This window comes from Salvelinus fontinalis, chromosome 17, assembly GCF_029448725.1.
Source record: "Salvelinus fontinalis isolate EN_2023a chromosome 17, ASM2944872v1, whole genome shotgun sequence".
NCBI lineage: Eukaryota > Metazoa > Chordata > Actinopteri > Salmoniformes > Salmonidae > Salvelinus > Salvelinus fontinalis.
This window is the reverse complement of record NC_074681.1, coordinates 26,228,708-26,251,765: the sequence shown is the minus strand read 5'-3', so window position 1 is coordinate 26,251,765 and position 23,058 is coordinate 26,228,708. Positions and strand designations below refer to the sequence as shown.

Sequence of the window (23,058 nt, the reverse complement as noted above, 5' to 3'; positions counted from 1 at the left end):
CACAATGGACCAATGCACAAAGCTTTGGTCCATACAGAAATGGTTTGTCGAGATCGGTGTGGAAGAATTTGACTGGCCTGCACAGAGCCCTGACCTCAACCCCATCAAACACCTTTAGGATGAATTGGAATGCTGACTGCGAGCCAGGCCTTATCGCCCAACATCAGTGTTCGACCTCACTAATGCTCTTGTGGCTGAATGGAAGCAAGTCCCCACAGCAATGTTCCAACAACTAGTGGAAAGCCTTCCCAGAAGAGTGGAGGCTGTTATTGCAGCAAGGGGGGACCAACTCCATATTAATGCCCATGATTTTGGAATAAGATGTTCGAGAGCAGATGTCTACATACTTTTGGTCATGTAGTGTATGTGTTGCATTCACTTTCTCTCAAGTATTTTTTTTTTCCAAAACAAACCATTTACATGCGATGACCAACGGAATACAATAATATACTTCTTTATATTTATCATGATTTATTTCAATGGTACAGTTATACAAAACCTTCAAGGTTAGTTCAATGATGTTTCTTTATAAACAGCTCAATAAGAGGTAGTTGGTTTTACGTCTGTTTGTATAAGTGTCCTTCAGGGCCTCTGAATACAGAGCGCAGGAGGATCTTTGAGGTGTTCACTTTTTTGAATTAAGGTGGTGTCACGCCCTGGCCTTAGTATTATTTGTTTTATTTATTATTTTAGTTAGGTCAGGGTGTGACATGGGGTATGTGTGTATTTTGGGGTATTATATGGTAGAGGGGGTGTTTGGTGTAGTTTATGGTTTGGTGTTGAGTGTATGTGTCTAGCTGTGTCTATGTTGGGTGTAGTTCTAGGAAAGTCTATGGTGGCCGGAATGGGTTCTCAATTAGAGACAGCTGATTTCGGTTGTCTCTAATTGGGAGCCATATTTAAGGCTGCCATAGGCTTTAGCTGTTTGTGGGTCATTGTTTGTGTATCTGTATAGTTCGACGTAAGTAGTTTGTGTGTGCACTTACGTTTGAAGTTTTCACGATCGTTTGTTGTTTTCGTTAGTGTTGTATAAGTGTGTAGTGTTCATCTTCGTCGTTGCTATTAAAAAAGAAGATGTATTCAAATCATGTTGCGCCTTGGTCCTCTCGTTCATGTCAACACGATCGTGACAGAATGACCCACCTGTATACGACCAAGCAACATGACCAGCGGCAACAGGAGCAATGCAAGGATTCATGGACATGGGAGGAAATTTTAGACCGGGAGGTACCAGGAGAATATAACCGCCCCAAAGCTGAGCTGGAGGCAGCGAAAGCAGAGAGGCGGCGATATGAGGAGCTAGCTAGGAGGCAGGAAAAGGAACCTACAAAGGATCTGGGCTACACTACGTGGGAGGAGATCGACAGGTGGGCGATCAACCCAGGGAGAGTGCCGGAGCCCGCTTGGGATTCTCTGGCGCAGTGCGAGGAGGGATACCGGCGAATGGAGGCAGCACGACGAAGCGGTAGGAAGCCTGTGGGAAAACCCCAAAAATTTATTGGGAAGGGGCTTAAAGGGAGAGTGGCGAAGTCAGGTAGGAAACCTGCGCCTACTCCCTGTAATTACCGTGGAGAGCGAGAGTACGGGCAGACACCGTGTTACGCAGTAGAGCGCACGGTGTCTCCTGTACGTGTGCATAGCCCGGTGCGGGTTATTCCACCTCCCCGCACTGGCAGGGCTAGATTGAGTATTGAGCCGGATGTCATGAAGCCGGCCCTACATATCTGGCCACCAGTGCGTCTCCTCGGGCCGGTTTACATGGCACCAGCCTTACGCATGGTGTCCCCGGTTCGCCTACATAGCCGGGAGCATTCAACCAGGTAAGGTTGGTCAGGCTCAATGCTCAAGGGAGCCAATACGCCTGCACGGTCCGGTATTTCCGGCACCACCTCCCCGCCCCAGCCTAGTACCTACAGTGTATACACTACGCACTAGGCTACCAGTGCGTATCCTGAGCCCTGTTCCTCCTCCACGCACTCTCCCTGTAGTGCGTGTATCTAGCCCGGTGCCTCCAGTTCCGGGCCCACGCACTAAGCTACCAGTGCGTCTCCAGAGCCCTGTACAAACTGTATCTTCTCCCCCTACTAATCCTGATGTGCTTGTCCTCAGCCCGGCGTCACCAGTGCCGGTACCACGCATCAGGGATAGAGTAGGCTTTGAGAATACAGTGTGCCCTGTTCCTGCTCCCCGCACTAGTAGGAAGGTGCTTGTCATTAGCACGGTGCCTCCAGTTCCGGCACCACGCACCAGGTCTACAGTGCGCCATATCCGGCCAGAGCCATCCGTCTCACCAGCGCCATCTGAGCCATCCGTCTCCCCAGCGCCATCTGAGCCATCCGTCTCCCCAGCGCCATCTGAGCCATCCGTCTCCCCAGCGCCATCTGAGCCATCCGTCTCCCCAGCGCCGTCTGAGCCATCCGTCTGCCAGGAGCCTGCAAAGCCGCCCGTCTGCCATGAGCCTGCAAAGCCGCCCGTCTGCCATGAGCCTACAGAGCCGTCAGCCAGACAGGAGCCGCTAGAGCCATCAGCCAGACAGGAGCCGCTAGAGCCGTCAGCCAGACAGGATCTGCCAGAGCCGCCAACCAGACAGGATCTGCCAGAGCCGCCAACCAGACAGGATCTGCCAGAGCCGCCAACCAGACAGGATCTGCCAGAGCCGCCAACCAGACAGGATCTGCCAGAGCCGCCAACCAGACAGGATCTGCCAGAGCCGCCAGCGAGCCATGAGCAGCCAGAGCCGTCAGAGAGCCATGAGCAGCCAGAGCCGTCAGAGAGCCATGAGCAGCCAGAGCCGTCAGAGCGCCATGAGCAGCCAGAGCCGTCAGAGCGCCATGAGCGTCGAGAGCCGTCAGCCTGCCATGAGCGTCGAGAGCCGTCAGCCTGCCATGAGCGTCGAGAGCCGTCAGCCTGCCATGAGCGTCGAGAGCCGTCAGCCTGCCATGAGCGTCGAGAGCCGTCAGCCAGCCATGAGCGTCGAGATTCGTCAGTCAGCCATGAGCTGCCCTTCAGCCTGAAAAGGCTAAATACCCAGAACTGCCCATCAGTCCAGAGCTGTCTCTCTGTCCGGAGCTGCCTTTCAGTCCGGAGTTGCCCCTCTATCCTGATCTCCCTCTCTATCTTCATCTACCTCTATATTCTTATCTATCCCTCTATCTTGATTTATCTCTCTGTCCCGGTGTTATCCTTATTAGGTATATTATTAAGAGAATTGTGTGGGGGAAAAAAGAGGGTGGACATTCTTGGAGGGAGGAAGTTAGGATGGATTATGGTGGGGTGGGAACCGCGCCCGGAGCCTGAGCCACCACCGTGGTTAGATGCCCACCCAGACCCTCCCCTAGACTTTGTGCTGGTGCGTCCGGAGTTCGCACCTTGTGGGGGGGGGGTACTGTCACGTTCCTGACCTATTTATGTTAGTTTTGTGTGTTAGTTGGTCAGGACGTGAGGTTGGGTGGGCATTCTATGTTATCTGTTTCTATGTTGGTTTTGGTTTGCCTGGTATGGCTCTTGATTAGAGGCAGGTGGTTTGCGTTTGCCTCTGATTAAGAGTCATATTTAGGTAGGGCATTCTCACTGTTTGTTTGTGGGTGATTGTCTCCTGTGTCCGTATGTTATGTTCGTACCACATGGGACTGTAGCGTTTGTTTGTTTCGTTTTCGTTTCGATGTCGTCTGTTTCCTGTACGTAAGTTTATGTTTAGTTATGTAAGTTTATGTTCAGGTCTCGTCAACGTCGTTTTCTTGTTTTGTAGTTTGAAAGTGTTTTGTTTCGTTTCGTGTTGCCATCTTTATCGTTGTTCTAATAAAGATGGCTTATTTCCCGCAAGCTGCGTTTTGGTCTGAAGATCCTTCTCTCCTCACCTCTTCCGAGGATGAGGAGAGCACAAGCCGTTACAGGTGGATATAAATGAAAGTTATACTTCAGACATGTTTGACACCGATGAAGCTCACAAAGACGAAACATTTGCTTTTTCAACCTTCAAGATTGTGGACCTTCTCTTTTTCAACTACTGACTATGAATGGGCATTTCACCAACTTTAGGGGGCACATGACTACAGAACCTTAATGTGCATTGAGGAGTCAATATTATGTGCAATTGGCTTTGCTACCTGTAAACAGCTGACAGTCTTACAGACAGTGAATCAGTGTGAATAATGAGAACTTCATATGCATATAGAGTCGTTGTGATGTTGAATGAATCATGGGTATGGGGTTAGTTGTGCTGCGGGACAGGGTAAGTTGAGCCGCCTACACATTTCTTTAACTTAACACCAGGGCCTGGCCTATCTCATGTCCCAGAGATAATCCCTTGCATTACACTTGGGAAGAAAACACTTACATTTGCTCAATTTACCCCATGGTCATTGGCTCAATTTACCCCAAGGCAAACATTTTGACTATATTAGCCCACACAGCTACAAGGATGCACTTTGATGCTAGGTTTAGGACCTCACATTGAAGCGTATAGAGATCCCAACTAACGTATAGAACAATCTTCAAATTATTTACTTTGGTTTAGATACAAGCATCATGAAACCTCTAACACAAATTCATTTGACTTGGTGAATTTTCTTTTGGGGGGGCCGAAATTGCTTAGGACTTTTCCCATGTGGTTTCTTCCTTCACAGACTATGAAATGATGGCAGCTTCCTAAATATTTGGTCAAATTATCAATTTTGTGTATGATTTCCTAGAAACAAGGGTTGGCTCAATTTACCCCACTCTCCCTTACAACTTGTTGTACTCCTCCTTGTAACTATGTAAGTATCGGTACAATTCTCTCTATAACAGAGTTGTGCCAAGAGATCACTTTTTTTGAACAAACTATGTTTTCAAAACTGTAATGTTTACATGAATTCCGATTATTTCCAGGTATACACAACATTTTGAAATATATGTAGATATCTTTTTCAGAAAGAATACTATATTTCCTTTGTGATGCTGAATGTAAAAATAGGCTTAACTTACCCCACTATCCCATACTCATATCATTATCATCATGAAGTCATGATACGATTTAATGTGTGCTTCTTTATTAAAGCTTTGAAGCCTGTGAGCATAGGCTATACTACATCACGTGGCTTGGGGAGAAAATATAGCGAGCGAGGGCACATTGAAAAAAGGCGACTTTAACCAAGTTTAAGAAACTTTACTGGAAGCTTGTTAGCAAGTCTAAAGAGGGTTCTGAGGAAAGGTGAATGATAAACTCTCCAACACCTAGTCCCAACCAGATAGACTGAGTAGTCCAACAGATGATAGTGGATGGTGGGACAGAGATGGGCTAATGTATCAGCTCAACTGCTGCTGTATTCCTGTAAACTGTTGATAAGCCAAGTCCTGCCTTGCCTTATTTAGTCAGAGCTCAGTGCTGACTGACACACTAGTGGCTGCTGGCCTCACATGTGAGCAGGGCACAGTTGGTACACACCGTCAGGTCTGGTCTAGGAACTGCTTGCCCTCCTTCATCTCTCCCCCCTCTCTCTCTCCATCTTTCTCTCTACTCCCTCCCTTCTTTGCTCCCCTGGGCTTCCACCCAGATGATGGGAAAAGTGACGGAAACCGAACCCAGTCTGCACTTTCCAAAGCTCTTACCACGCTTATCAACTCAGACACATAAGTCTTCAAAGACCAAAACCTTAATTTTAGACATTCTGCCTCTGACACATTTATATTTCATGATGGGAGGAGTTGTTGTGGTGTTGACATATGAGATCCCTCATTAAAATTCATACAGATGCCAGAAAATCAGGATAAAGAACATGCTAATGAGTGGTTCTCATCAGAGAAGAAGATTATGAGGAAAGGGGGATGGGTGGGAATGATATGGCAATAAAGTCTCTATTTTGATACTTTAAACAGATATGGGTGGGTGTTTTACATGGTAGTATATCATTTAATCTCTGTGCTTTGCATTCAGTGAGGGATAATCAACGAGGGGCTATGTGTTCTCTGGAAAATAATGTACAATGTGGAAGGTGTGTTCCACCACGCATTAGTGGAGTGTAATTGACCTTCCACGGAGTTGCATTATTTTCCAGAGAATGCATGGAGCCCTGAGTTGATTATCCCTTTTATACAATGGCTATGAATTAACATATTTTCCTCTAGAAATGTATTAATTTGCCAGTATAAATTTGGCAACATCCACTGAAGTAGTAATTAAGTTTACTATCTAGCTAGAAAGCTACAGTAGTTGCCTTGGTAACCAACCAGACTTGCTAGCTTAGCTAACCAAACCATCATCCTAGCTTGCTATTATGAAAATCGAATTCAACAATGGCAATAATGTTTTTAATTCGACCTTTGCTTTCAAAAGCAGCTCAAAAATAGAACATGTAAGAATGAACTTCATAGCCATTGAATTATACCATGCAATTATACCGTGCATATAAAAGGACAATAAAGCAGTAAATCAATGTTGTTTAATGTAGCGTTGAAAGTTAACATAATTTACTGTTGTCCAAGTGATAGACAAGATGGGCTACTAACAACATGATTGTTTTCTCTCTAAGTGAGTCTTTATTTCTAATTCAACTTTAATTTCATTTGGAATAATTCCAAGTCCAACATTTGGGAGGCCATGGCGGTGCAGTACAGAGCTCGATTTGGCCTCTGCATGCCTTCATGCAAAGCCTTCGACCACATTTTCGAATCAAGGATAAATTAGCCTTTAGTCTAGGCCTCCGCAATCAATTAGTTCACTGAGATGGGAGCAAATATATATATATAGTAACTATAGTGTATAACTATAGTGTATATATATTTGTTAGTGCTCAACTAAAACACTCTCGGTCAACCAACCAGCGGCGGTTCTGGGGGGGCCCAGTGCCGCTGTGACAACAATTTTGGACCCCCCTGTGCCCCCCTTAAATGTGGAGTATGAAATAAATTTTACATAACACATTTTTGCTATCGTTCTTTTTTTACATCCGTTATTAGACAGTGGCAATGATGATGATTATGAACATGGTATTTTGCCTGCTAATGCCTGCAATGCAGTGAAGAAAACGATGACAACAATAATGTAACTGGCCCCTCTAACAGTACAACTGGCCCCAGCTTGGCCCCCCCAGTTGAAATGGTCACTGCAACCAACAGCCTAACGACCACACAATCGACCAGTCAACTAATTGGGGTCAGGCCTAGTTAACAGTCAACATTGTTGTAATTGGCTTCAACCAGTATGGGCCTTTACACATCGCACTTCTCAAGTTAAAAAATACTAGGCTCCCGTAAATTCAATTGTATGTGTGAGGCACATTCTCAATAAGCAAGATCTAGCCTAGGCCTACCGTTTATATGGCGTTATTGGACTGACAAAATGTATTTGCTTATGTTTGGAGGAGCGCGTCTTTAGAAATGGGGATGGCTACAAGCAAAATGGAGTATGCACTGCAGGTAGGCCTATGTGAAATGTGAATAATGCAAAAGCCTCAAGAGTAGACCATTTAGTAACCTTTTATAGATAGGCTACTTGGCTAACGCATGGCCATGATAAGAAAGATACCAGACGCATTGCTGTTGAACAAGCTTTTGTTATAATAGCGTAAGGGTATCGCTTCGTTTTTTAATCAAACGAAATGGAAAACAAGAAATTGTTACAGGAAAATAATTTAAATGTTTCTAAATAAGTGTGTCACCAGATTATCTCATCTCTCGTTCCATGATAGGCATATAGCCTACATGGATTTTTTTTTAACATACATCCCAAAAAATGTAATAGTCTACATGGATAAAAAGGGGTTCATTGCTCACTGTTTTGCTGCTGCCAACTTTTTATAAAACTTTTGTGATTAAAATTTATTTCAGTGGTCTCATAAACCAAACCATTTATCGATAGTCTTGACAACTTGGCAAATGCATTGGGGATGACAAAAAACAGCTAGGATAGGCTATGCTTGGTTTTTTATCAAATTAAACGAAATGGGAAAAAACATTAGTTTTTGATGTTTCTAAATACGAGGTTTACAAGCACAAAAGCACATATCTCTCGTTCTATGTGCATGTGGGCACTGTGCCTCACGGCTGGATAGGCTGTGCTTCCTTTGTCATAATCTATGCCATAACCAACCGCGTTATCGCAAAGACCAGCTTTCGGGTTGTCTTAAATATCCCCACCAGCGCGTAATTGGGCAAACAATGGCGCTGGAGGGAATGGCGGCCGTTTTACGGGCTCCTGACCAATTTTATTATTTTGTGTATTATTTGGCTGATCGGGTTAAATTGAACCCTATCAGCAGATCTGATCTGGAAGTTTGTTGGTCAAGCCAACTCCATCTGTCTTGCTATGTGAAATTAATCAGTCTAAACACAATTAGGTTACTGTGTGTGTGTGTGTGTGTGTGTGTGTGTGTGTGTGTGTGTGTGTGTGTGTGTGTGTGTGTGTGTGTGTGTGTGTGTGTGTGTGTGTGTGTGTGTGTGTGTGTGTGTGTGTGTGTGTGTGTGTGTGTGTGTGTGTGTGTGAGAGAGAGAGTGAGTGAGAGAAAGAGTTGGAGAATGTTGAAGAGAGATGGGAGAGGTAGGATGAGGTGACATCAATAAAAACCTGACGCCTCATTGAGAATCCCAACCTGTCAGCCATTCAACTTAACCCAATCAGCAGACATAACCTGGAAACCCATGCAGCAGTAGGATTATTTACCACCAACAACACCACAACATTGGTGTCCAAAATGGCACCCTATTCCTCATATGGAAAAGTCTGAAAGGGATCCTTGGGATGTCCCAACTCAGACGTCATCCCATTGAAGTTGACATTTAAAACGGTTAAGGTAAGGATTAAGGTTAGGGAAGGGTTATGGTTAGGGTTTAGGGTAAGTATGTCCCAAGAATCCCAGATAGCACTAACCTTCCCCATATAGTGCACTACTTTTGACCACGGCCAATAAGGCTCTAGTCAAAAGTTGTCTATAGAGTGTCAATTCGGACGCAACCATACACATTGAGAAACTGATTACCTTGATGTGGCTATTTCTACTTTTGTTCTGGCAATAGCTGCTGCCCGTATGGCTCCTTCCACAGCCCGATCCACTTTCTGTTTGGTTTTGGTGTTTTTGAGAGGAATGAGCTGCTTCTTGATGCCTCGCGCCAACACATTGTTTTTATACTTCCCCTCTTCTTTGATGCCGTCTGGGAACATTGTGCATCCGTAGCCATGGCGTTTGTTGTTCATCCACTCACCCTCATACTTCATCCCGTTGGTACGCTCGCTAACACCAAAGCCGTTCCGCTTGTCATTCTTCCACTCCCCCATGTAGGACTCTGTGGTGGTGGCGTCTACATTGTCCTCCAGGGGCATGTACTCATCAACTCCATCTCCAAAGCTGATGGTGGAGTTGGCATCACTGGAGCTGATTCGGCTGATGGAGCTGGCGGCATCACTGGGGGCAGAGCTGCGTTTGCTCGATATGGATGACCTGGAGTCTGACTTTCGGAGGTTTCTGAGGCTTCCGAACAGGGACCCTCTACGAAACAGGCCCTTTTTCTTCTCACCTTCGCCTTCACTGTGGAAGTTGAGAACAAAGCCTCCTCTGATGCCGGCAGGGCTGTCTGACAGGTCGAGGCTGGCATGGAGGACGGTGCCGTTGCTCTGTTCGCTGCGGAGCGAGGCCAGAGAGGTTCGGAGAGGCGAGCGAATAACCGTAGCCATCCCGTAAGGCACACTTTGTCTCACACCGTATCCGTGTCGCATTCCTCCTGTCCACTGCCCCTGGTATGTACCTGTTAGGATAACAAAAAAATTCAAGAATGAATACAAAAAGTAAGAAAATCATGAACTAGATTTTTGTCATGATCACAGAATAATCACTTGGCGTACAACATTTTAATATTAGAGTTGATTAGAAAATCTATTTACACTGGCCCAATGTCAATTCAAGGAATTGAAGTGGAAAACATATCTACAAGTCCATAATATCCCTGTTACATTGGGAACTTTCCATTGAAAGGATAAAAATCACATCCAATACCTAATTTTACCCAGGTACTGTGATTCTCCTGTCAGTCAGACTGAGCTGTGTTTCCAAGCCACATACAAGATATCATGTCCATGATGAGATTCATATTTCAGTCTTTGTATCATGATTTACTATCACTTCATCATTTGCTATTAATATACTCTTGGCGTTATGCCAAACCAGGCAGTCTTTAGTCGTTTCTACACTTGACATTTACATGCGATTTCTGCTATCAAAATACGAAGATCGCATTGAAAAGATGGGTCCAGACCAATGTTCCCTCTAATTTTTTTCGGCACTGACCAAATTTAAGGTCTGCTGAGTGCAAACTTGAATGTTGTGAAAATTCTGTCCAACTTCCAGTGTGGGAATTTACTGTGAACACTGAGGCTGTACCTGCTTTGTTACAGTTTTAACAGTGGCAAAGTAGGCTACTGTGGTTATTTGATCATAATGTAGGCCTACCAGAGTGGACTATCATCTAGCCAGCTAGCTAATATTTAGAAGAAAATAATTGTTTTCGCTAGAGTTATGCTAACCCATTTGCAATCCCTTTAGCATTGCTTGCTAGCTTGCTGGCTAGCTACAGAGGTTGTTGTGTTATTATCATATTTTGCGTAGTCCACCGTTTGTAGAATGCATACTGGTATTTGAATATAGAGCAGGAAAAAGGAATCCAGACACACTGTGGTGTAGATGCATGACACATTTGGAGTTCCATGATCAGAATACTAAAGCTGCATGAACTGTCAAGTCTAGACATGGCCTTTATGGCAGTAGACATACTAGACAAGCATAGGGTACCACTGGTATATCATTTAAGTTATGTACCAGTGGTGTTGCACTGTTTGTTTAGGTTATGGAAAGGTGGCAAGAATGAAGCCATTACTATGTAGTGCCCTTATGCATGATTAGATGGGGCCTATTGAGGTTACAACAAGTGCAGTTGTCCAAATATGTTAGCCTTAAAATATTTTGTAAGATGAGCTCCCACCCACTGTAACAACTTATCCTGCAACAGGTCGTGGCATGGAGTTCAGGAGGGACTGGGAAGTGTAGGCTACTTATTCTACACCCCAATCCCAAATCAACGACTAGGCCCTATGTACTTGTGGAGATCTAATACCATTTTATTGGTATTGAAGCAATGTAGTGAAACTTCCACCTAGCCTATCAGAGGGCAAGTTTGAGCTATTAGCATATTGCTTACACCTGTCAAATCCTCTGTGATCTCCACAAATGCATAGGGATCTAGGGGTTGATTTGGCATTCCTTATGCCTCCTGCACACAGGATCCATTGGAAGAACTGCAGTTCGGCAGAAGTCACTCATTTCAAACATCGCTCAGGTGGAAGTAAAGCACCGCTGTCACACTAACAGTAACGTTGAACCCACCACCATAACACTAACTGACTTGACATCCTCACAACCTCAGTTGACACTCCAACTGTATTTTTGGCATTCAGATATTTGTTTGAAGGTGGAAGTGCTAAATAGACTTTACACCATAATTGTGATATCTCAAGCCTTCCCACCATTTCAGCGACTAAAGGGGGGTCTGCATTTCTAAATGCATACTGCATTCTGGTGTGCACTCAAGGCGATATGCCACTCTGTCCATCATAGCTTCCACAGAGAATAATGTACTATTTTAAAAGATGGAAGTAACTTGAGACATTGGGAAGTTTGTTGGTCATGCCAAACTTAACTTCATCTGTCTTGATATGTGAAATGAATCAGTCTAAACACAATTAGGTTACAGAACAAAATCACTCTGAACACATTAGGCGGATAGATTACGGCACTTTTTGTCAGTGACTAGTATTTATATTTCGTTGAGTGACACTCCCACTGTCCCAGATTCATATGCTGACTGATCCTATGCCGACTCAGGTACCCAGGGGCGTCAATTGGGTATGGCAGTCATACTCTAGCTCAACACCAACAATTTAAAATAGGCTAATAAAATCATTCCAATCCCGATTAAAAGACTAATGCAGTTTAGCAGTATTAGCGAGCTGACTTTAGGACCATGCATACGCCTGGGAGCTGGAGGGAAGGCTGGCTATCTTTATGGAAAGCGCATCAATGCTGCTGCAGTGAACAGCGCAACATTTTCTTAAAACAGTGCAGAGCAGTGGAGATGGGGAGGCCCAACATCCTCAATGAATTTCATAAAAGTTGTAAAACATTCAAAAAGTTATCATTTTTAGATTAAACTATACTAAATATATTCACGTCACCAAATAATTAATTAAAACACAGTGTTTTACAATGGTCTTAGGTAGCCTCAACAGCACTCCGTAGGCTAGCACCATGGTGTAGCTGGAGGACAGCTAGCTTCCATTCTCCTCTGGGTACATTGACTAAAAATACAAAACCTAGGAGTCTCATGGTTCTCACCCCCTTCCATAGACTTACACAGTAATTATGACAACTTCCGGAGGACGTCCAACAATCTATCAGAGCTCTTGCAGCATGAACTGACATGTTGTCCACCCAATCAAAGGATCAGAGAATGAATATAGTACTGAAAGCATAAGCTACAGCTAGCTAGGACTGCAGTGCATAAAATGTGGTGAGTAGTCCCTAAACCTGCAATAACATCTGCTAAACACGTGTATGTGACAAATACAATTTGATTTGACTCAGAGAGAAAGAAAATAGTTGGAACAGTTTTTAACAAATTAATTTCTTCCAAGGTGAAGTAGAGGCAAGAGAGAGAGAGTGATTTTGTCATTTCACTTTCAGTATCACTTACTAGTTTAGCTTACTCAAACACCCACCTCAAACAGAGGGATGCTATGTTAGCTAGCTGGATATGACTATCCAACACAACACTGGAACTCCTCCAAGTCAAGGTAAGCTTTTGGTTTGACTAATTTATTGCCACTGGGGCCCCCCGGTGTAAGTGCTAAAGTGCTTACTGACTGTACACTGTATGATGGTAGCGGGTTTACTAATGCGTTAAATCAAATCAATTCAAACCTTATTTGTCATATGCACCGAATACAACAAGTGTAGACCTTACCGTGAAATGCTTACTTACAAGCCCTGGACCAACAGTGCAGTTCAAGAAGAGTTAAGAAAATATTTACCAAATAAACTAAAGTAAATCATAATAAAGAGTAACACAATAAAATAACAATAACGAGGCTATATACAGGGCATACCGGTACCGAGTCAATGTGCGGGGGTACAGGTTAGTCGAGGTAATTTGTACATGTAGGTAGGGATGAAGTGACTGCATAGATAATAAACAGCAGTATCAGCAGTGTACAAATGGACGGGGGGGTGTCAATGTAAATAGTCCGGTGGCCATTTTATTAATTGTTCAGCAGTTTTATGGCTTGGGGATAGAAGTTGGTAAGGAGCCTTTTGGTCCTAGACTTGGCGCTCTGGTTCCGCTTGCCGTGCGGTAGCAGAGAGAACAGTTTATGACTTGGGTGACTGGAGTCTCTGACAAATTTTTGGGCTTTGCTCTGCGACTGCCTATTATATAGGTCCTGTATGGCAGGAAGCTTGGCCTCAGTGATGTACTGGGCCGTACGCACTGCCCTCTGTAGCGCCTTACAGTCAGATGCCGAGGAGTTGCCATACCAGGCAGTGATGCAACCAGTCAGGATGCTCTCAATAGTGCAGCTGTATAACTTTTTGAGGATCTGGGGACCCATGCCATGTCTCCTGAAGGGAACAAGGTGTTGTCGTGCCCTCTTCATGACTGTCTTGGTGTGTTTGGACCATGATAGTTCGCTGGTGATGTGGACATCAAGGGACTTGAAACTCTCGACCCGCTCCACTACAACCCCATCGATGTTAATGGGGGCCTATACAGGCCGCCTTTTCCTGTAGTCCACGATCAGCTCCTTTGTCTGGCTCACATTGAGGGAGAGGTTGTTGTCCTGGCACCACACTGCCAGGTCTCTGACCTCCTCCCTATAGGCTGTCTCATCGTTGTCGGTGATCAGGCCTACCACTGTTGTGTCGTCAGCAACTTAATGATAGTGTTGGAGTCGTGTTTGACCACGCAGTCCTGGGTTAACAGGGAGTATAGGAGGAGACTAAGTACACACCCCTGAGGGGCCCCAGTGTTGAGGATCAGCGTGGCAGAAGTGTTGTTGCGTACCCTTACTACCTGGGGATGGCCCATCAGGAAGTCCAGGATCCAGTTGTAGAGGGAGGTGTTTAGTCCCAGGGTCCTTAGCTTAGTGATGAGCTTCGTTGGCACTATGGTGTTTAACGCTGAGCTGTAGTCAATGAACAGTATTCTGACATACTGTAGGTGTTCCTTTTGTCCAGGTGGGAAAGGTCAGTGTGGAGTGCGATTGAGATTGCATCATCTGTAGATCTGTTGGGGCAGTATGCAAATTGGAGTGGGTTTAGGGTATCCGGGAAGATGCTGTTGATGTGAGCCATGACCAGCCTTTTAAAGCTCTTCATGGCTACCGACGTGAGTGCTACGGGGCAGTAATCATTTAGGCAGGTTACCTTCACTCCCTTGGGCACAGGGACTATTTTGGTCTGCTTAAAACATGTAAGTATTACAGACTTGGTCAGAAAGAAGTTGAACATGTCAGTGAAGACACTTGCTAGTTGGTCCGTGCATGCTTTGAGTACACGTCCTGGTCCTGGTAATCCGTCTGGCTCCGCGGCTTTGTGAATGTTGACCTGTTTAAAGGTCTTGCTCACATCGGCTACCGAGAGCGTTATCACACAGTCGTCCAGAACAACTGGTGCTCTCGTGCATGCTTCAGTGTTGCTTGCCTCTAAGCAAGCATAAAAGGCATTTAGCTCATCTGGTAGGCTCGCGTCACTGGGCAGCTCGCATCTGGGTTTCCCTTTGTAGTCTGTAATAGATTTCAAGCCCTGCCACATCCGACGAGCATCAGAGCCGGTGTAGTAGGATTCAATCTTAATCCTGTATTGACGCTTTGCTTGTTTGATGGTTCGTCTGAGGGCATAGCAGGATTTCTTATAAGCGTCTGGATTAGAGTCCTGCTCCTTGAAAGTGGCAGCGCTAACCTTTAGCTCGATGCGGATGTTGCCTGTAATCCATGGCCTCTGGTTGGGATATGTACTTACAGTCAATGTGGGGATGATGTCGTTGATGCACTTATTGATGAAGCTGATGACTGAGGTGGTATTCTCCTCAATGCCATTGTGTAACGGATGTGAAATGGCTAGCTAGTTAGCGGTGGTGCGCGCTAGCAGCCTTTCAGTCGGTTACGTCACTTGCTCTGAAACCTAGAAGTAGTGGTTCCCCCCCTTTGCAAGGGCCGCGGCTTTTGTGGAGTGATGGGTAATGATGCTTCGTGGGTGACTGTTGTTGATGTGTGCAGAGAGTCCCTGGTTCGCGCCCGGGGCGAGGGGACGGACGTAAAGTTAAACTGTTACAATTGGATGAATCCCGGAACATATTCCAGTCTGTGCTAACAAAACAGTCCTGTAGCGTAGCATCCCCTTCATCTGACCACTTCTGTATTGAGTGAGTCACTGGTACTTCCTGCTTTAGTTTTTGCTTGTAAGCAGGAATCAGGAGGATAGAATTATGTTCAGATTTGCCAAATGGAGGGCGGGGGAGAGCTTTGTATGCATCTCTGTGTGTGGAGTAAAGGTGGTCTTTCGTTTTTTTCCCTCTGGTTGCAGATATGACATGCTGGTAGAAATTAGGAAAAACGGATATAAGTTTGCCTGCATTAAAGTCCCCGGACACTAGGAGCGCCGCTTCTGGATGAGCATTTTCTTGTTTGCTTATGGCCTTATAGAGTTGGTTGAGTGCGGTCTTAGTGCCAGCATCCGTCTGTGGTGGGTCTGCTCTACCCAAAATTACAACCAATTAATTGCAGCATTACCACAAAAATGGAAGAGGCAAGTAGAAGGGGAAAAAAGTAAGGAACTTGTATGTCGGCCCTGTATTAAAGAACATAAATGGTTAAAGAAAAGTGTGATAAATAAAAACATATACCAATTTCATTTAAGGACCAGAAAACTGACAGCTGTGCCTTATAAATTGCTAAATAGTTGGGAAGAGATTTTTGATGTACCCATTCCATGGCACATGGTTTATGAATTGATACGCAAAACAACCCCGGATTCAAAACTTCAAATTTTTCAATTTAAATTATTATACGTATATGTAGCTCGTTCTTGGTCACAGGTCCAGGAATGGCTGAAGAATTGCAACATTTGCCTAGAACTAACGCTGCAGATAGCAATACTGGGTGATTTGAAAAGCCATAGTCAATCAATAATATAATTATTTTAGCAAAAAAATATATGTTTAATTTACAATCTATAGAAGCTATGAGAATAGAAATGTTCAGTACTTTTGTGAAGCATCACTGCACAGTTAAAAAATATATGGCAAATAGAAATCCTAAATGGATGATGTTGAGAGATAGATGGGAGGGGTTGAATGGATTTGAAGGGTGGGACTAATAACAAGATAACCAATGTAAAACATACGGGGTCTGTAAAATGTATATAGGTTCAGAAATTTTGTGAAATAGCACAGTTATAAATATACATTAAACTGGATGGACATCAGAAATAGAGGAAGGACTAAAAACAAACAAAATATAACTATTGTAAAATAGATTGTGTCTGTAAAATGTGTATAAGATGTATTAACTGAAGGTAGAAGCCTAAGTGTTTATTAGTTTACTCCAATTGGGGGAAGGGTGGTAGGGTTTGCGGGGAATAATAATGGTAATATTCTTAAAAAAGTATGTATATCTATATAGGTATGTGTATGCATATATGTGTATGTATATATGTGTATATGTATGCATATGTGTATGTATATGGATATATATATATATTTATCAAAAAAATATTTGGGGGATTGGAAATGATGCAGACAATTACATTGATGGAAGCAACAATCTTTCCACAATATTAAGCTGATCCACCCCTTAGAAGAAAAAAAAATCATAGGCTAGGTTGTAGCAACCTCATAATGGGTATAGGGACAATTCTAGTATCGTCGTAGCCTAAATCTGTCGCTGTTAAAATGAACTGGGTGAATGGAATTCTCTAATAGAAATAAGGCCATGCTCATGAAAAGAAATGTGTCCTCCCTCATCTTAAAAGGCACCGACCGCCACTGGTGCAGAGGTAAAGATAGCTGTAGTAGATGGCTTTGGCTGGGCAACTGTTGTTTGACTTGACATGAAACTAAACTAGAGTTTTAATCCTGGTGCTGAGCTAGTGCGTAGCAGCTAATTCTTGTATGAGATGTATTTGTAGAATGTTAAGTCCCCCATTGACTGAGATGAATGAAGCTACAACAACAAGGTGATAATGGCTGGAGACAATTGTGCTTGTTTTTGCTGTTCTCCAAATAGAATTTGAACGTTTTTAAATTGTGTAGAAATGCAGTAAGGTTTAGCTGAAATGATGCCCCTGCAGGCCCCTCTTGCTGCTTCAGACTGTCAGGAAATTGAACCAGTGAGTGACACATATGAGAGTACTAGACCCCAAGCACAAAAGAAAGCACTAGAAGCCAAGCTTGCCCAGGGGGAACCGGCTAATGAAGTTTGCTCAGATTTTGTTGGCTCTGGACCTCAGACCTTCTGCAAATCCGGCCCTCAGACTGCAATCAATGTCCACCTTATATTTGGCAAATCTAATTATTATGATATGTGTTTATTATGCCACAGTATCTATTGATTATCACACTTCATGTAAAGTAAGATATTGTGGTGTGTTTATTACTGATCTATTAACATCTATTGAATTTCCTACAATCCATTCTTGCTTTCCCCTGTATTAATCAATATATAAAACCCTATCAATTAATGCTGAGTCACCAAAACTTAGATTTTTCTCCCTGGAATAGATATAACCTACAAGTTATATGCAACTGTGTGTGTATGACTTTGGTTGTGTGCCCTGACATTACAACCTCATCACAACTTCTGTCTCAAACACAATCTTTGAAAACATGTTTTTATAGACTCTTAAACGACTTTCTATAGAAACTACTGTACAATCAATTACCATATTGCAACAAATTAACAAATATCAATACAATAGGTATGTGCTTGAAAAAGCACTTTGATTTTCAAGTGTGGCTGAGTGATGTTTCTATTTTTAGCCATGACCTCTATGGGAGAGCTCAGTGCTGACTGATCAGTCCAGTTTATATCAATAGAGCTCAGTGGTGTGGCACTGGCACATAGTTCAGGCTGGCTTCTCTACTCTTATCAAACTTTGATACAACTGAATTGCTCAACAACATTTGTGCCCCCTGCTACACTGTAAAAAGCGAGACTGGTCTTGCAAACGGCATTACATCTACTAACCACAAACTGTTACTGGCACTCTTACCTCCATCACCATACGTTTCAACTCCATATCCATCTTGTAGACCATTACTCCACGTCCCATCGTATCTGGCAGGCGTGGCGAGACTTTGCCGGACCCCGTATCTACCTTTCAATCCATGAGTCCATTCGCCACGATAAATCCATCTTCCCTTCGATTCCACACCGAGTCCGTGTCGTTTCCCCTGTGCCCAGTAGCCCTGATACACGTTTCCACTGGGCCAGGTGTAAACCCCCACTACCTCGAAACCATTGTTCCAGGACCCGGAGTATTCGCCTTGGCCCTTGGGCCCGGTACAGACGCCATGCCCATGGGCTTTCCCATCCTCCCAGCCACCGCAATATGTGCCACCATCGTCAAAGTCGAACCGTCCGCCCGTCATTCAGATGATGAGGGGAGAAGAACGAGTCGCGGTAGCTGCCCAATATCGTGCTGTCGCTTGCGAGTCCAGAGCGGATTTTCAAAAAAAAGTAGGAGTGCTGAAGTGAGAGTCCGTGGATTCTGTGGTCGCACTGAGGTGTTGTTGTTCTAAGCAGAGATGAATGATTGTCACTGTGTGGATTTGTGGTAGTCGGCTAAAGCGGTACGTGGGAGGGAGAGAGAGAGCGCCACTACCGCTGCCAGAATAGCTCCTGGTTTATTTTATGATTCTCTCTCTCTCTCTCTCTCTCTCCCTCTCTCCCTCTCTCTCTCTCTCTATGAGGGAGAGTTGATCTGTAGTTATAGATCAACTATTCGAGATCAACCTGTTCATCCATTAATTGATTGATTAATTATAATTAATTGTCAAAATCCGCAAAATCACCCCTGATTTTAATTGAGCCTTTCTGAAAATGTAGCTGTTAGATTTGGGAGATAATGAAATGAAAATGTCATGACATTATGACATTCAAAAGGTGAAATTATATCTGCTGTTATATTGGTTTCGAAGTTACATCGATGAAAACTATAGACTAACCCTACTTGATATTTCCTTATTGCTTCTAGTATTGGTGTCATTAGGTACCTGTGTGTAAGCTCTGAGTGTTAAACCCATAGACGTAAAATCCCTCATTCTAGTTCTGTGGTTATAGACCCCCTAAGAATTCAGTTTACGTGTGAAATCAGTGTTAATTGACTGTTGATAAATGACAAGATGATTATATGAATCTCAACAGTCAGATAAAAGACATTGAACTGTTCAGTGGTGGTGGTAGCAAACATAAATTAGTAGCTAAATCTTAATTTGACCCTGCTTCTCACAGCAGGAAACAGTAAATGTGAATTATTATGTGGATTATAATTAATGAACATTTTTGTAGTAGTTATTACATTTTTAGTTAGGGCAAGTCAAGTCTGACATTTAGAAGCTGTTTTGAATAAACTACAATTTGCATTTCTCTACAAATTCTCTGTGACAACAGTGATCAAATTAAGATAAAACTAATTTACTGACTGATTATAAGGCAACAGTGACATCTACTGAGCACTGCTAATCCTGCAGCGTTGTACATGAATCAGGACATTGATGGGTGTTTGACTAGTGTTTTTTGGTCAGAAGAAGTCATTATTTTTGAAAATCTCAGATACATAATGAATAGGTTACAAAACTTGCTATACTTTTTGATCATGTTGGCTCTAAAAGTTTTGGGAGTTTGGAGTTTGTAGCCTATACAGGAAGGACATGGCAACAGGCAGGTCTCACCACTGGGTGTCAGTGTGCACATTGTTAATCTGCATTGTAAACACAGTAGATCTTCAATATAATGCCTCATCCCCAATTGCCTTTTTGGATCTTACTTATGCCACTGGGGAGAAACTAAGGGGACTTTTCTTACCAGCATCCCGTTGACAGGTTAACCCTAACCCTTACATTTAATATCGCTTTGCATGTCAACCATGTCCCATTTATTTCCCATGCCACTGTCTACAATAAATGTGACCAAGCTTTATCTATACAATCAGTGTGGCTCAGTTGGAAGAGCATGGTGCTTGCAATGCCAGAGTTGTGGGTTTGATTCCCACAGGGGACAAGTGTGAAAAATGTATGCACTCACTACTGTAAGTCACTCTGGATAAGAGCATCTGCTAAATGACTAAAGTGTAAAAAAAAAAAAAAATGTTTGTACATGTTACAACAATAGTATGTTGATCGAATATTAATCTGTGGAAGAAATCACGAAGTAGACTCTTTGGCATGATGTACAGTACCATGTCAAATAATATACATACAAATGTATTTCATTATCAAAGCATTTACTGTGGTGTCCATTTTGGCAAAACAGTCCCTCTTCACCTTTTTCAGTGAAGGTTTTGGCTTTAGTTACATCACTAGAACTGAATCCATGCTTCTTTGTAGGGTCTACAGAGCCCTACATACTGTAATACTACAGAGTACAGCTCTCTACATCAGGAGGTGAAGACATGCTGGCCAACAATAACACCAGCTAAGCAATTATGCGAAAATGACAAACTAAGTGTAACTGATATGAGCTTGGCAAGCAAATCGTTTCAGAACCATGTTATTATTATTACCTCTATCATGGTTGGATTAATGGTCAGAGAAACTATACAAATGAACTCTTTATATCCGCATAAAGTGTGACCTATACAATATGTTATCTGACACTCATCATATAGATTAGTTTCTGCTGATAGCAGGTCAACATTTCACACTGTTATTATTACCATAAATTATATATGTTTGTATGTGGTTTGAATGTAAAGACAGACTGAGCAGGTAATCTGTCTCACTCTGTTTCTCTTTGGTGATTCATTGTTATTACATATAACCCCTCCTATAAAAGTCTGCCACTGACTTTATAGCCCTATATTGCATGAGTTACCTAACAGTCCACAACAGGAGCCTGAATTCCCACCAGCAACAGGACTTGGTTTCTAGACAACAGGCAAAACATGGTGCGAAGGAACACATCATATCCTTACAGGGAAAATTGGTTTATTATTCTTTGCAATTTATATGTACTGTGTGTGTAGTAGCTTATGTGATAATAGCTTGTATATAGGGCAATATATGGCAGCTTTAATGTTGTGAGGAAACTAATACCATTTGCAGTCACTCTGTGGTCTTTTATGGACCTGTACTGAATTTGATAGGAAAATACTATATAATAATAAGTTAACATGGCAAAGAAGTCAATAATAATTAGTCACTGTATTCATATTTATGTACAGTCGAGAGTTGCAGGGGTAACTCTGACATTTATGTTTCTTATCGCCCCTGGTGTATCAGCTTGTGTAAACATGGGTGAATTACATCATTAACATTTATAGAAACAATGATTTCAGCAGGGGGAACGTAAGTTCTTGCTATTATGTCAGATGTTATTGTTCAGGCTGTTATTGTTAAAGCTGAACTCAGTGTACTTTTTCTAATCTCATGCCTTTTTCAGCATACAGTACAACAGCAATCGCCTATTAGTTGCTTTAACTTACAGTAGGTTAAGTATATTTGGATTGTATTCAGAAGTAAGACTTTGGTAACTCATTTAACTGTTGTTATTAACCCTTGTCAGCTGAAGCAATGGCATAAGTACTATTTCTATAAAGATGTATTGGCCTAACAAGATAGCATACTACATTTTTGCCCAATGCAGGCCTTACATCAGTATCCACAGGGCACAGACGTCAATTCAACATTTATTCCACATTGGTTCAACATAATTTAATTGAAATGACGTGGAAACAACATTGAGTCAACCAGTGTGTGCCCAATGGGTAAGAACTACTGAAGTTACTTTTACTAACAAAACACAACTGAACAAATATACTGTATAACTATGTGAAACACCTGCAGTGCAGAGGACTACTATTTTTACATATCTCTATATATGGTGATAAAATTATTTCTCTCCTCTGAGACACAGTACTACTCATGTTCTTCCAAGATCTTGAGCAATGATATATGGCATGAGATTTAAACATTTGAGCACATTGACAGCTTTATAGTTTCAACTCCCTGGTGAATGTTATGAACATATTTATAAACACTACGATTTAAAGGTTTTAAACAACTGATTTTGTTAGATTTTTCAATGGTTCGGTTACAAAAAGTCTGAAGATAGTACTTCCTGGAGAATGCTAATGGATATTATTCAATCCATGATGTCATTCACCAAATGCAAAATGCCCTGTATGAACACGACTCAAAGTTACATGGAGGGATACAGCTAGGCAGGGTTGGGGAGTACATGTAAGGGATTACAAAAACAGTAACTGTAATCTGTTATGTTACCAGCAAAAATATTGAAATCAGATTACAGATACTTTTTGTCATGGATACTCCCTCTCTGGCCTCTAGGTCATCAGGCTGCTGATTATCCCGCACACCTGTCACCATCGTCTCGCTCACCTGTGCCTCATGACACTCACCTGGACTCCATCACCTCCTTGATTATCTTCCCTATATCTGTCACTCCCATTGGTTATTTCCTCAGGTGTTATTGACTCTGTTTTCATGTTGGTGCGTTGTTTGTGTTCATTGTTTCTTATATTTATTAAAACACTCCCTGAACTTGCTTCCCAACTCTCAGCGCACTCGTTACACTTTTGAAAAACTAGATGATTACTTCGAGGATTACTTTGAAATTCAGAAAGGATGTTTGCGAAAAATCTTTGACACTCCTGTTTCCTCAATGACATTCAAATCAGTATTGAAAAAAGCTGCAACTTTTAAGTTTGTTCCACCTGAGCGAGTCTGACCCCAAGTCAGAGACCACTATGATGACACACCAAATGGGTTTTGATGGATTGCGGGAAAAAAGCAGGAATAGGCTTT

General features: G+C 42.8%; 1 protein-coding gene across 1 annotated transcript in view; it reads right to left on the bottom strand.

Annotated features, from left to right (window-relative positions):
* The window catches only part of LOC129814058 (junctophilin-1-like), a 31,210-nt gene extending 12,274 nt beyond the window's left edge, over positions 1-18,936 (bottom strand). Inside the window, exons 1-2 of the mRNA XM_055866831.1 lie at positions 18,285-18,936; positions 8,955-9,717 (exon numbers count right to left, since the gene is read on the bottom strand). Of these exons, the coding sequence (XP_055722806.1) occupies positions 8,955-9,717; positions 18,285-18,663 (1,142 nt within the window). The 5' untranslated portion in view covers positions 18,664-18,936. The remainder of the gene's footprint in view (positions 1-8,954; positions 9,718-18,284) is intronic.
* Between the last annotated feature and the right edge of the window lie 4,122 nt (positions 18,937-23,058).